Here is a 14,154-nt window from a genome sequence, read left to right as displayed (position 1 = left end):
AGTAACCAAAACTGCCCCAGAACTCAAGGTGAGGCTGCACCAGTGCAGAGTAGAGCGGAACAATCACTTCCTTTGACCAGCTGCTGAATATATGCTGTGAGTTAAAAATTCCAGGAAAGGAGCATGTCCTCCACTGTCACCTACAAGAGCAGCACTGCCTGCCCCAGAAGGGACAGAGTCTGAACACACCATTCAACTGACCTGTACATGCCAAGGACACAGCTGTTCACTGTTGACCTAAGCCGCACCCACACAAGTGTCAAGCAGGTGTCTTTCACTGTGCTTTTCCTAATTATAAAGTGGCCAAAAGCATTCCTCCTGTGTAAGTGAGGGCAACGTTGAGGAGAGGACATTGTGAACACCTCATGTTATTAAATACTTCCTAAAACTGGACATGAGACACTCTCTGCTGTTGCTTCTCACATTCTCACATGATTTCCAGCATTCCCTAGATTAAGCGTTACTGAATTTCCTCGTCTTTAGTGATGCCTTCCCTTACAGCCAGGACGCAGCACGAGACTGCACTGCCACATACAGCTGTCAGTTCCCAGTCCTCCAGCAGCAATAGGAGGCACACCCCAAAGTCATCAGCCTGCTGTCAGCACGGCATCAGGGCACTCAAGAACCCCCTCACTGGGAACAACAACAGAAGATTGCCTCAATTCATCTGAGCAGGGTGGGAAATGCAAAAGACACAGAGCAATCCAGCTGCTTGTGAAATCCCCTTGGAAATAAGAGTAGAATAATGCAGGCCTCCAGGCAGAAAGGCAGCGCGGTCCCAGAAAGGGCAGGAAATGTAACAGGTAAGTGTTCAGACAAAATGCTGGAGCAGAAGTGCATCAGACAAGGACCCGCAGCCACAGTACCCGGCACTGGTTGTACACAAGCCCATCAGCTGTCACGCTGGATCTGCTGGGGGAGCGGACACCAACCCAACAGAAACCACACAGGGGACACAGCAAGCCTGGACTTCTTACATACCACACCAAGGATGATCTCCTCCATCTTACTCCCATGCACCAAGCCCAGTGCTGCTGCTCCCACAAAATCTTCAAAGCACAGCACACAACTGGCACTGAAATGTCTCGATCAGCAACAGTCAGAGCTGTAACTCGCCATCAGTGCTCACTGCTAGTGGGAGGAACAGCGTTGGCAGACCAGGCTATAGAGGTATTCACTGTGCACTCCACATAGCCCTGCTACCTCCAGAGGAGGACAAGAGTAGGATTCCCAAGATACTCAGGAACCATTTTCATGCCTGTGTCCTCTGCCTCAGCACACCAGTGCAGAATGAGCCCTTAGCAGGTACACTATCAGCTTGATGGCTGATGATTTAATGAAGTGAAGCAAACCATGCAAAAGGAGGAGGAGGGTTATTTTCTCCAATCCCTTACTCTCCCCTCCCTCCTGTAAAAAAAAGATCAAGCAGCAGGAAAACCTTTGCCCTAAGAACTCAGAAAGCACCAACTTCTCTACATTCCTGCTCCTATCCCAGAGAAAAATTCTCTTCCCTGCTCTATAGCTCTGTCTCAAGGCCATGATACCATACTCAAATCAGGTAAAAACTCAGAGCCTCACTGAAGCTGACAGCCGCTGATAGATCAGGCATAAATTCAGTGTTGAGTTTATGCTGCTGACTGTGTCATCCAAGGGAGACAAGAGCATTAATGCAGCTCCGGCACATGCACACAAAAGGTAAAGATGATTCTGGCTCTGATGTCAGCAAGGAAAGCCTCATGATTTCAGGTGTGGGGAGAGCATTAACCAGAACCTTCTTCTAGTTTTTCTTAAAAGCAGATTCCTTACCGTAGACTTACACCAAGCAACTACAAGCTCTTAATGAAACAAAAGTTTCAGCTACAGGCATAACTAAGGCATCAAAAACTCAGACTGTTGCTCTTAAATGGACACAGGCAAGTGGAGCTCTATTCTGGTATCTAAGGACAGTGACAGGAGGTTTACCCACCACACCTGAGCCAGCTCTAGTGCTGAACTGTCACAGGGCTCATATGCCAGGAGGGTGGCAATTGCCATTATGGAACCCTTACAGGTTCCTGCACGGAACACAGCTCGAACCTTTTCACACCAACCACAGCATGACGATGGTTCTGTCCCTGTTGACATGAGCTAACTGCTCATGGAAGCCACAGATTTTGCTCAGTTCCCAGTTGCTGAGAGTGCTATGGGCCTCACCTCTCACTAATCATAGCAAGAAAATTCAGTGTTGAGTTTATGCTGCTGACTGTGTCATCCAAGGGAGACAAGAGCATTAATGCAGCTCCGGCACATGCACACAAAAGGTAAAGATGATTCTGGCTTTGAGTCAGAATATTCAGGCTTGGTAGTCCTGTCACAGACACAGGAGGAAGCACATGCCAGCCGCTGCAGCTAAAGACTTCCCTGCTGCACTTCCAAGAAGGGCAGCTGTGATCTGCTGCACAGTCATACCAAAGGTTACCATAATCACCCAATCAGCAATCCAAACCTGCTGACACACAACCCTAAATGGAGCCATAGACCTTGCCTCCAATGTCCTTGGACTGATTCAGCTCTCTAGATTGCCCTGTATTAGTGATAAGAAATGAGACAGTAAATTGTTTTCCAGTTCCCCAGCAGGTCATTCAGGTGCTGTTCAGATAAAGGTGCCCACAAAGTAAAGAGATTCTTTGTGCCCTGCCTCTGAGGTACCAGACATTTAAGAGAGAAGGTATGATTAGGTCTTGTACTAAGTTTGTGCTCAGTGGGCATTAACCAACCAAAGAGTGGGTTTACCTGTCAGGGTTTTGTTTCATTTTGGTTTTTAAACAAAAGGTGCAGATGCAGGTGCAGTCTCTGTAGTGCCAGGCTGACGGACAGGAACACGGCTCATCATATTGCCGGTGGCAGGAATTTGGGTTACCCCAGCAGCCAGAAAGTCTGCAAGGATGATCCAGCTTAGAGACTCACAGCCTAGCCAAGCCAGGTCAGGTACATGTAGGATCATGACTTCTAAGAATACATGTAGCTGGCATTTTAAAACACTAATGCTGGCAATGTTTTGTAGATCTACCTGAAACTACTGACATCCCTACAACCAACCAACCAGTCCAAAAAACCCAACTCTGAAAGGTTAGGCCCTGAGCAGCAAAGCAACTTTGCATGACCAGTGATAGACAGAGAGTTACTGTCACAAGGGCTTTTGCATTAAGGTTAATTCCATACTTAAAAATGGTGAAAGCTGTACTCTTATCATGGGCACTCAATTGCTTCAGAACAGGAAGAACACCTATTCTAGGGTTAATAATTAAAACTATTTTAACACGGTGTATCAGAGAAATCCCTCTGTTCGGTAACACAGGCGTTCAAGGTGTTCACAGCCAAGAAGCTGAAGTCAAGTTCAGTCTATTCAAGCAGCACTTTCAGTGAGGCCGGATACAACAGCTGCAAACACGGCGAGCGGAGCAGAGGGGAACACTGAGTATTGCGGGGCACTGCACAGCTCCTGCTCACCTCCTCCTCATGATCTGCTGCAGAATCTTGGTTTATCCCGCACACTGAGCAGTGCTGTACCGCGCATAGCGGCGAGACCCGTCCGTGTCTTACACTGTTCATAACTAAATATTTAATGCGTTTCCTGAGTCTGTAAAGCGTGAAACTCCTCAGCAGCGGAATTCCCCCGACACGGTCACTGTCACTGAGGGTTTATTGCAGGCGGGGCCGCTGCCGCTCTACCCCGCGCACACCGTGAGGGCTTCACAAACGCCAGCCCGCCAGGCTCGGGGGAGAGAGCGGCCCCGGAGAGCGGGGCAGGGGCCGGGGCGGGGACCGGGACCGGGACCGTGTCGGGAGAGCGGCGCGACCGCAAGCAGCCACGGATACGGCGAGCCGCCGCTGCTCCGAGAGCGGGCAGGCACCAGCACCACGCCGGCACGTACAGGCCGAGCGCGGCGGCCCCGAGCGGCCTGGAGGAGCCGCGCCCGCCGCTGCGCCCGCGTCGGGCGGAGCTCCCTCGCCGTGGGGGGCCGGACCCCGGGCCCGGCAGGCACAGGCGAGTGGCGGCGGCGGGCCGCGGGGGCGGCAGGGGACCGGGCCGCGCCTCCCCGTGGCTCCGCCGCTGCCGCCCACCCGGCGCTCCCCGACAGCCGCCGACAGACAGGGCCCAGCAGCGGCGCCACCCACCGCCGTACCCCTCCCCGCCTTTCGCTTCGCTTCGCTTCCCGCCCCGGCCCCGGCCCTGTCCCCGGCCCCTAGGCCGCCCCTGCCCCCGCCGGCGGCAGCAGGGGGCGCCACGCCGGGCGCCGCCATTTCCCTCCGCTCACCTGCGGCCTCCGAGCGCACCCTGCGCTGCGGGCGCTGCCGCCAGCCAATCACCGCCTGCTGACGGCCGCAGGCAGCCAATCGGCGCGGAGCAGGCGGGCCGGCCGGGACGCGAGCGGGCACAGCGTGGCGGCCCCTGGCGGCGGCGGCGGGAGCTGCAGCAAGGCCGGGCGCGCCGCGCGCACGTGGGCGCGAGCCCCGCGCCGGGTCCGTGCTGCAACGGCGAGCGCGCGGCTGCACCGGGCGGGACGCGCGGCCGTAGCGGCCGTACCGGGCTGGGCGCGCGGTTCTACCGGGCGGCCGCTTCCCGTGTGCCGGAGCAGCCCAGCGGTGCGCCAGCAGCTCCCGTCCCGCGGGGGTCTGCGGGTGTGGCGGGCACGGAGCACTGCAGGAGGGCTGGTGACCGCCGAGAACCGGCCCCCGACCCCGCGACCCATCACGGGTCGTATTCCGTCGAGGAGCCGCGGTCGCCGCTCCCGGCTTCAGGTGGACGAACTTTGACTCGGCCGCTCCCCCTCGCCCCGGGGCGCGGCGAGGGGCTCCGAGGCGTGGGTCCCGGTGCGGAGCCGGCCCGTCTCGGCACAGCCGCCCCTCCGGCGCTGTCCGGCGAGCGGTGCTGAAAGCGGCGGCGGCCTCGGTGGGGCGGGGCGTGGCGGGGCGGGGCAGCCAAGCAGGTGGCGGTGCCGCCAGGCCCCCCCCGTGCCCCGCCGGCTCCCCGCCCCCCGCGCGCCCCGCCGCCGTTCCCGTTCCCATTCCCGTTCCCATTCCCCTCACGTCCGCTGCCCGCCCCGGCGCGCTTGCTCCGCCGCTCCGCCATGGCCAGCACCTTCGCCCGCGCTCTCTCCGCTCGCCGCTCCGCCGGCCTCCTGGCCATGGTGGGCGCCGGCTCTCTCGCCGCCGGCTTCCTACTCGCCCGGGACTCGGTCAGCGCGGGCGACCGTCAGCGTCGGCGATACCCGCCCAGGTAATGTGCGCGGGCGGCGGGGGCGCACGGGCGGGGGGCGGCGGGCGGGGAACGATCCATGCGGCACCGGCACCGGGGGAGGGCGCGGGGGCCGCCCCCGGCTCGAGCCTGGGCGGCGGGTCCCGGAGCGGCTTATGGGGGCGGCGCGATGGACGCTGCTCGTCCATGGCGGGAAGGACCGGGAGGCCCGTGAACCAAGCCCCGTCGGCCCCGGGGCCCCGGGCGACGAGGAGGACGGGGCGGCCGCAGGGGCTCAGCCGTGTTGGCCTCGGGCTGCTGGTCACCGGCTGCGTGGGCCCCGCCGTCCCCGCGCACAAGGACACCGGCACAGCCGCGCCCCGGGCGCGGTCCCGCGGGGACCAGAGAGCGCGGGTCCCGGCATTCCGGGGTTCGGCGGGGTTGCCGCGGGCCCCCTTCACGGGACCCGCGTTGACAGGGACTGTGAGGGCTGCGGGGGCCGCCCCGGGCACATTCCCGTGTCCGGGGGTTGGCTCTGGGTGCTGCGGTCCAGGCAGGGCGCCCCAGAGCTGCCAGCTGCCCCGGGTGGTCCCAGAGTACCAGGACAAGCCGCTGTAGCCGGGGGCATGCGAGAGCGGGAGGATACAAATGCTTAGCAGTTGGACTGGGGTCCCGGGGGACTTCCCGGGATGACCAGGAAGGGCAGAGATGGGGGTTGTTTGGGAGACGGGCCAGCCTGGGAGGCAGCAGTGCTGGGACCCCCTGTGCCAGTGGGGACATACCCCAGGCTCGGCCCAACAGAAGCCAGGGAGACTTTGCCAATGTCCTGGTAGGAACAGGATGGAGCAAAGGGTCCATTTTGTCCTGCTGGCAGAACACCCAGGATCTCTGACTGTGGGAGCTGGTGTCAGAGCAGCCCCTGGCCCGACCTCATCTGGCTGTACCAGCCTTCCCACGCGCCTGCCTTTGGGACAGGGACTCCTCTATTGAAAAGAAAAGCTTTGCTGGCAGGTCCTGGCTCTTCCCTCTCTGGGCCAGTTTTTAAAGGGAGAACTGGAGGGACCCGTGGGTGCTGAGCAAGCAGCCCCATGGGTAGATTTTGGACAACAATGAGATGTGCAATCAGGACTTCTGGGAGGTAGGCACAGAGTTGAGCTGGGCCAAGTGGACGCATACATGGCCACAGTCTGGCTTAGGAGTGCTTTTGAGGTAATGCTGGCTCTGAAAGAGCCCTGGCCCTATTTGCACACCCGGTGCCTGATCCCTTAAGCCAGATAAGTGTCACAGCTGCAGCACAATGCTAAGGTTCAAGATCTAGACCAGAAGCTCACACGTCACTCCCCTCCAAACTGCTCTTTGCTGTCCCTGGGAGCCCAGCCGGGCTGGGAGGGCCAGGTGCCTCACATTCCCATAGTTCTGCTCACCATCGCTTGCCATGGCAAGTGTGGCTGGAGGAGACGGAGGCTGGTCCTGCCCAGTGTTTGTGCTGCCAGCCCTGAGGAGCATAGAGGGGCACGGCACCAAACAGGACTGGACGCAGTAACTGCCTGTGTCTCACGAGGCCTAGGCAGAGTAGGAATGGTGCCAGGGCCAGAAGGGGAGAGGGACATGGTGGCCACCAGCCAGTCCTTATGCTGGCAACAGCTGCTTGGCTTACCACAGCCTAGAGGCGGGCCAGGAAAATGAGGACTGAGTTTTCCTGCCCATCCCAATGCCAGCAGAGACTGTGCACAGGGGAGGAGCAGGGTGGGAAGGAGGCAGCACGTTGCTGCTCCGAACACCGGCAGCTGCTGCCATCTCTGCACCAAATGCCGACAGTCAGAGCAGTGTGTTGTGGTGCTGCATTGCAGGCTGGGAGCCCTGTGCATGTGGAGGGCTGGCAAGGAGCTGGCATTGGCGCTCTGGCAAGCTGCGTTGGACTACAGAAAGCTGGGGACAGAAACTGAGTGATTTCATAGAATGACAAAGGCCGGATGGTATTGATTATTTACCTCCCAAGAGGTGGGATGTTTTCCAGCTTTCTGAACAACTGCAGAGATACAGACATCAGATCAGGAGGGGATGAAATCAAGGTGGGGCTGTGGTAAAATGAGCCTCCTGGGGGGTTCTGTTCAGATGGGAATGTTTTTGTGACAGTGCTGACACTTGAAAAGAACCTAAACAGAGCCCTAGGGGTGAGCTGCAATCCCTCAGTCTGCAGCCGACTTGCTTGAGGATTCTGCCCCTCTAGTCTTTAAGTTAAAAAATGAGAGACATTGACAGCAGCCCTGAGGGTTCTGAGCAACACTACGCAGCCTCCTGTCAGAAGTACTGTAGTATAAATGGCCATGCTGGGAGGACACAGGCATTCCCACCTCAAGGAGAAATGGGCCCCGTGTGCCTTCTGCCAGGTGGGTTCTACGACAGGCATGGCACTGCATTTGGGCCACCACATTGGGGCTCCCTGCCAAAGCATCTCCAGACAAAGCCCAAGTCCCCTCCTCCCTGCATAAGCAAGCCTCATGCTTGGCTGCCTGCAGCAACCTGCCAGCTCCCAGTTCCATGCTGCCACACAGGGTCTGCTGCTCACCCCACACACCCCCATGCCTCTCCAGAGGCATGTGCAGCTGGGACTGCCTGGGCACCGCAAGCCAGTGGTGCCAGGAAGGGCACTGGAGGCTACCAGATTAGAGGTGAAGAGCTGTGGGGAGGTGCAGGTGGCTGTCACTTCCAGAGAAGCTGCCTAGTCAATAGACGGCGGGCTAATAATCCCTCCTGGCTGCTGAGCAGGTCTGCTCTGGGGTGAGGCACCTGCTTGCACAAGGGCAGAGAGGGCAGCTGCTGCAGGCAGCTGCACCCCGAGGTCATGGGCAGGACAGCAGGCTGAGGTGAGCACAGGACAGTGTAGGCGGCAGTGCTGAGTTGCACTCCTGGCAGACATCCATTCTGCCAGCCTCTGCAGCCAGGCAGGAGCCCACAATACCACAGAACTGTGGAATCATGGAATCATTGAGGCTGGAAAAGACCTTTAAGATATCAGTCAGTGCTGTGGCACAAAACAAAAATTTTGTTTGTGGGAACAAAATATATGGTGCTGAAAGGGTCATAATTTTAAAACCAGCCTTGGGGACCAAAACCAAGGGGTCAAAGTAGCCCAAGTGCAGCATCATCTTGACATTATGACAGAAGACCCCTGGACACCCTGAGCACATGGCAGGAGTGTGGTGCCATTGCCAGAGCCCTCCAGTCCCAGCCTGGACACAGCCTCCCTCACTGGCTCTGTGGCACCTCGGTGAGCACAGCGCCAGGTGCTCAGGACCTTCACCCCGGCATTACCCTGGTGGTCCTGGCAACATCCAGCTGAGTTCAGGTGCTCTAGAAACGCTGAAGAGATTTGCCCTGATTTGCTGGCTGTGGTCTGGGGCTGTTCAGGGAAGGGTGCATTCCAGCCAGTGTGGTCAGGACTGCAGCAGGCACAGCACCTGCAGGCAGAGCCTGGAGTCTCAGGGTTTGGATGCTGAACACCTCAGGAAAGGTGTAGACAGCTGTGGCAGACAGCATGCTTCAACCCATAGCAGTCTCCTGCCTGCTGGGAATAAGCTGGCTTTCCTTAGGAACCTCTACTGCTCCAGGGCATCCTCTGTCATGTAGAAAGCACAGCAAGTGGTCCTGGCATGCCCAGCAGCATGACCCATGGTGGAGCAGTGGAGCAACCTATCCAAGTGTCCCATTCTGATCAGCAAATGCTTTTTACAAGTGTGTCACCCTGGGGAGAGAGTGGCCAGCAGATGACAGGGGCAGAAGCAGTGAGGGAGGCCAGGACAGGCTGCATCCCATGCATGCCACATCAGCCTCTTAGCTGGATCATCTCATCAGGGCACAGGTCTGTGTGTGGGTTGGGAGAAGCCCTCAGCCCTGGGACAAGTGCTTGTCTGGAGCAAATGCCTCCTTGTGCTGGTCCGGGCAGGAGCTGCTAGTGCTTCCCCACATGATGCAATGGCAGCCCTACCTCCCTTTGTTTCTGCACAGTACAGGAAGCCATGAGCAGTAGCCAAGCTGTGGGCGAAGGGCCACATTCCTTGGCCTGCAGACACAGGGGAGGAGGCAGTGGCAGCCACAGGGCTCTGCACTGCAGCACAGGATTGGTGCTGGCAGCCATACCAATGCCCAGCGTGAGCACTCAGCCCAAGAGCAGGAACTGAGCACAGGCAGGCGCCAGGACTTGCTGCTAGTGCTGATGTCCAACTGTTGCTCCCAACAGCCAGACCTGCGCTAGTCCAGGCACTTTTTCTCCCACATGGATCCCCCCCAAGCTATGTCACCCCCAAAGCAGGCCTTTCTCAGAAGGGGAGACAGGTGTCCCCAGGGATGCAGAACCCCCTCCAGCCACCAGCCAGGTCTCCTGGGCTGACAAGGGCCAGTCCTGTCCCACTAAGGTGAGTGGAGGCACCCTCGAGAGAGATTTGGCCAAGGCAAGCGCTGGCAGGGTCCTGCCCTGCCAATCTCCTGGTAAGCACAGAACAAGTACAAAGCCTGTCTAAAGTGGGAATGAGGTCAAGGGACAGCCTCCCACTAAGCTGATTAGAGGAAAGCATCCCCCTAATACAATAAACTGCACTGGGACTGTGTGGTTCCCACTGGCTGCAGATCAGGGTCAGCCAATCTCCTGCCCCACAGCATTCGGGGGGGCAGAGGCACGGGGGTCCAGGGGTCAAGCAAGCCTGACTACATGCCCTGCCTCCCCTACCCAGTGCATCAGCAGACAGGGAGCAGCCCCCTTCCATTTGAGCTGGCATCAGGGCAGCCCCAGGGAGGATAAGGGGAGTGGGACCCCCCCTCTGCAGCCCAGCTGCCCTGGCAGCTCAGTGTGGCAGTGGGCTCACATGGCCCCACTGCTCGCCTGGCAGGTTCTCCCGCACTGGGGCCCTGCTGTGTGTCTGATAAGGAGCCACTCCCTAAGGACTGGTCCAGATTTGCTTGTGGACTCTTGTCTTGGTTCAGTGCCAGCCCTTGGGGCTGCTCCCTGCCCTTGCCCTGCAACACCTGTAACTGCCTCCCTGCTCCCAGCTGTTGTGGATAAGCAGAGAATTTGACCCTTCCCTGAGTTCCCCTGCCCATACCTGCACCAAGAGTCTCTGTGGAGCACAGGTACAAGTGCTAGGGTCCCCTGGCCCTAAAGGACTCATTGGTGTCCCCTCCCACAGCGCTGAGTACCCCGACCTGCGGAAGCACAACAACTGCATGGCCAGCAACCTGACGCCAGGCATCTACGCCAGGCTCTGTGACAAGGCAACCCCAAATGGCTGGACCTTGGACCAGTGCATTCAGACTGGCGTTGACAACCCTGGCCACCCCTTCATCAAGACTGTGGGCATCGTAGCTGGTGATGAAGAGACCTATGAGGTGAGTGGCAGCCAGAGCCTTGTCTGCAGCAGCCAGAGGAGTCCCAGTACCCATGGTACAACCAGCAGCCTGGGGCATTACTCCCCACCTCCTCTTGCCCTGAGCAGCTGGAGAGGCCCCTGGAAAGTCTCCATGTGCTCCTGCAGGACACAGGGCTCCTTTGGAGAAGCTCTTCCTGGAGTCCTGCAGCCTCCTGCTCCACTTGCCCTGTGGATTGCTGTTGCACTGCAGGACACACTGTCCCCAACGCTGGCAGTGTGGCCCTGCCGGGCTTGTGGCACGGGCTTCATGAAGCACTGGGTCTGCTGTACATTCTCCCACTTGCTTTCAGGTGTTTGCCGACCTGTTTGACCCTGTGATTCAGGAGCGGCACAATGGATACAACCCCCGCACCATGAAGCACTCCACAGACCTGGATGCCACAAAGGTGCAGAAGCTGGGCAGTGGGGCCTTTGGGGTAGGGCCCTGCCAGCACCAGAGCCACCCCATAAACCCCCTGTGGATCCTGTCTGTTCCAGATAAAGTTTGGCCAGTTTGATGAGCGCTATGTGCTCTCGTCCCGGGTCCGGACTGGGCGCAGCATCCGTGGCCTGAGCCTGCCGCCAGCCTGCACCCGCGCCGAGCGACGAGAGGTGGAGAAAGTGACTGTGGAAGCATTGAGCGGGCTCACCGGGGACCTGGCGGGCCGGTACTACCGTCTCAGTGAGATGACTGAGAAGGAGCAACAGCAGCTCATTGATGTGAGTCAGTGCAGCTCCTGGCCAGCCCTCCTCCCCGGGTGCATGCAGAGCAGGACCCCTTCCTGGCACTGCCTCTCTGGGAGGTTGTATCGTCCTTTTGCTGTCTTGTGCAACCAGGACCCCTGGCCTAGCAAGGCAGCCCAACAGCACGGTGCTGCTCAGTCCTCATGAGCCAGGAGCTCTCTGAAGTCAGCCCCAGCAGCTCATGGCCACCCCTGACTCTTGCCCCCATGTCCCTGCCCATGCCCAGAGGAAGGTGGGCTTGTGGCACTCAGCTCGTGCCCCACCAGCCCCTGGCACAGGGTGGGCTGTGCACCAGCAACCTTCTGCCTCCCAGGCCAGGAAGGCAAGGGCTCCTGCCTGGGAGAGCTGTGGTGAATCTCCTGCATGGCAGGTGGGACCAGTGAGACAGGGAGTACTGGAACCAGTGAGGGTGCCCTGGCTCCAGCCATGCAGCCCGGGTCAGCCCATGAACTCTATCTCCCTCCAGGACCACTTCCTCTTTGACAAGCCGGTGTCCCCGCTCCTGACAGCAGCAGGAATGGCTCGGGACTGGCCTGACGCCCGAGGGATCTGGTGAGGATCTGCCCTGGCACCAGGCAGCAGGGCAGAGATGGGGGATGATGCTACTGCTCCATCCATCTCACCCTTGCCACCCACATTTCCCATGTTTGCCACACCACAGACCCTGGCACGTGGCACCAGTGTCCCTGGGCTGTGCTCACCATGGGTTCTGTGGCCTCATCTGGGAGTTCCTTGTGCACCACTGTCAGCAATCTACTGTTCCCTACACAAACCACAGCATGGTACTGGGAAGGGGGACTGTGGAGCCAGTCCCAGCTGTCAATCCTGCCTGCTCTCCCCATCCTGCAGCACCTTGCACTCTAAGGCTGCCAAAAACCTGCAATTGCCTTCTGCTCCCTGGGTAATCCCCAGCACTCCTGGCTTCTGCACACTCTGTGTGACACCAAACCTACCCTGCCACGGTCACATCTTACTGCTCCTCCCCAGCATCTTTGCAAAGCCATGCAACATCCCACACTCCCCCAGAGCAACAGCCGGCACACGTGTCCGCCCATGCCACCCTCGCTGACACTGTGCCTTTATATGGAAAACACCTCCAGAGCACACACGGTCCCCAGCTCCAGCTGCACCTAATCCAGCCCTCCAGCACACACCCCATGCCTCACAGCCCCTTCCCGCTGCCTGCATGGTGCAGGAGCCATGCTGCTGTCCCCAGTCCAGGCTGGGTCACCACCACGCTGGCGCCCGCCTGTGCCCAAGGCACTGGAGACAGCTCCCATTGCCAGCAGTGATGCATGTGGATGGGCACTGGCCCATCTCCAAGAGCATCTCCTCGCTGCCCACCCTGGTGCAGTCAGCACACTGGAACCAAGGGCAGCACTGGCACCATGGTGGCAGGGGCACAAGGGGCACAGTTGAGAGGGCACGGGGTCTCTGCAAGCTGCCAGCACAGCCAAACACTGCCCTGTCCCTAGGCACAACCACCAGAAGACCTTCTTGATCTGGATCAATGAGGAGGACCACACACGTGTCATCTCCATGGAGAAGGGGGGCAACATGAAGCGTGTTTTTGAGCGGTTCTGCCGGGGCCTAAAGGAGGTGAGTGTCCAACAGCTTCTGCTGTGCCAGCCCCATGAACAGGCAGAGAGGGGCAGGCAGGGCTCCTGTGGTGCTGGCCCTCTGCACACAGCCAGGGCTGGGTGCTCCATGGCCAGGGCCGAACGACTGCTTGTGCCTCTAATTCAGGTGGAGCGGCTAATCCAGGAGCGAGGCTGGGAGTTCATGTGGAATGAGCGGCTGGGTTACATCCTGACCTGCCCCTCTAACCTGGGCACAGGGCTGCGAGCAGGTGTCCACATCAAGCTGCCACTGCTCAGCAAGGTATTACCATGGCTAGTTTTGGGGTGAGCCAGGCAAGGACTGTGGGGAGCTCAGCCACGAAGGTGCAGGACAGCATGGGACCCAGCCCTGGACCACGCTCAGGTTCCCCCAGGAGGAATAAGGTCCAGCCCTGCCTGCATTCCTGGCTGGAGAGGCCTGGGTCCCAAGCATCAGCCTGGCTCTGCTTAGGGCAGGACTTTGGGTGGGGTTGGTGACCCACTGACAGGATCTTGTGAGCAGCAGGTTGCTGCCCCAGGGAGCGTCCAGCTGCAGAGCCCTGACTCCCTTGTTGCTGGTCCTGCTGAGCACTGACACTTTCTCTGGGCACCAGGACAGCCGCTTCCCTAAGATCCTAGAGAACCTCCGGCTACAGAAGCGTGGGACGGGTGGCGTGGACACTGCAGCCAAAGGTAGCATCTTTGACATCTCCAACCTGGACCGTCTGGGGAAGTCAGAGGTGGGTGCCAGACAGAGCTGGGGAGGGAGGTTCTGGAATGTGTCTGCATGACAGGCCCATGCAGACACATGGGCCTGGGGCCAGCATGTGGGTGCTGGGAGTGGCAGTGCCTACCCTGCATGCAGCAGGACTGGCCAAATGCCTTACTGGGGTGGCTCCCAGGACAGTCCCTCAATCACCACATCTGTGCTCCTGATGCAGGTGGAATTGGTGCAGCTGGTGATAGATGGTGTGAACTACCTGATCGACTGTGAGCGGCGGCTGGAGAAGGGGCAGGATATCCGCATCCCCTCGCCGCTGCCACAGTTCCGGCACTGAGTGGGACTGTGGCAGCGGCAGCGCTGTGGGACCCAGGTCCCCCTGTAGCTTGTGCAATCTCTGTGCCCAGCATGTTGCTGCATCCTGTTACCCACAATGCGTCAGGTCAGACCCCATAAACATGCGCTGCTGTA

At 59.2% G+C, this 14,154-nt stretch overlaps 2 protein-coding genes across 14 annotated transcripts in view; one reads left to right on the top strand and one right to left on the bottom strand.

Moving 5' to 3' along the window:
• Nucleotides 1–4,399, bottom strand: part of PPIP5K1 (diphosphoinositol pentakisphosphate kinase 1) — a 44,972-nt gene extending 40,573 nt beyond the window's left edge. For 2 of the 13 annotated variants that reach the window (XM_048317503.1, XM_048317498.1), the window contains exon 1: nucleotides 2,773–3,619. In XM_048317503.1, coding sequence (XP_048173460.1) covers nucleotides 2,773–2,792 — 20 coding nt within the window. In that variant the 5' untranslated portion in view covers nucleotides 2,793–3,619. Of the gene's footprint in view, nucleotides 1–2,772; nucleotides 3,629–4,298 lie in introns of those variants that run through there. The other 11 variants (XM_048317505.1, XM_048317507.1, XM_048317497.1 and 8 more) reach the window with 10 other exon arrangements.
• Nucleotides 4,400–5,019: 620 nt separating this feature from the next.
• On the top strand, nucleotides 5,020–14,154 carry CKMT1A (creatine kinase, mitochondrial 1A). The gene is made up of 9 exons (XM_048317511.1): nucleotides 5,020–5,260; nucleotides 10,402–10,600; nucleotides 10,932–11,027; nucleotides 11,119–11,340; nucleotides 11,831–11,916; nucleotides 12,840–12,963; nucleotides 13,111–13,245; nucleotides 13,577–13,702; nucleotides 13,904–14,154. The coding sequence occupies exons 1-9, from the start codon at nucleotides 5,112–5,114 to the stop codon at nucleotides 14,018–14,020; spliced, it is 1,254 nt and encodes a 417-aa protein (XP_048173468.1). The 5' UTR covers nucleotides 5,020–5,111; the 3' UTR covers nucleotides 14,021–14,154.

The sequence above is a fragment of the Corvus hawaiiensis genome, chromosome 13 (assembly GCF_020740725.1).
Source record: "Corvus hawaiiensis isolate bCorHaw1 chromosome 13, bCorHaw1.pri.cur, whole genome shotgun sequence".
Classification (NCBI taxonomy): domain Eukaryota; kingdom Metazoa; phylum Chordata; class Aves; order Passeriformes; family Corvidae; genus Corvus; species Corvus hawaiiensis.
The sequence above is the reverse complement of the archived record's forward strand: the minus strand, read 5'-3'. Positions and strand labels throughout refer to the sequence as shown.

Bases quoted from the DNA above. Each gene is read 5' to 3' on its own strand.
- CKMT1A (XM_048317511.1), top strand. From the start codon at position 5,112: ATGGCCAGCACCTTCGCCCGCGCTCTCTCCGCTCGCCGCTCCGCCGGC. The intron at 12,964-13,110 runs GTGAGTGTCCAA...CCTCTAATTCAG, and splicing joins TCTGCCGGGGCCTAAAGGAG to GTGGAGCGGCTAATCCAGGA. The intron at 13,703-13,903 runs GTGGGTGCCAGA...CTCCTGATGCAG, and splicing joins ACCGTCTGGGGAAGTCAGAG to GTGGAATTGGTGCAGCTGGT.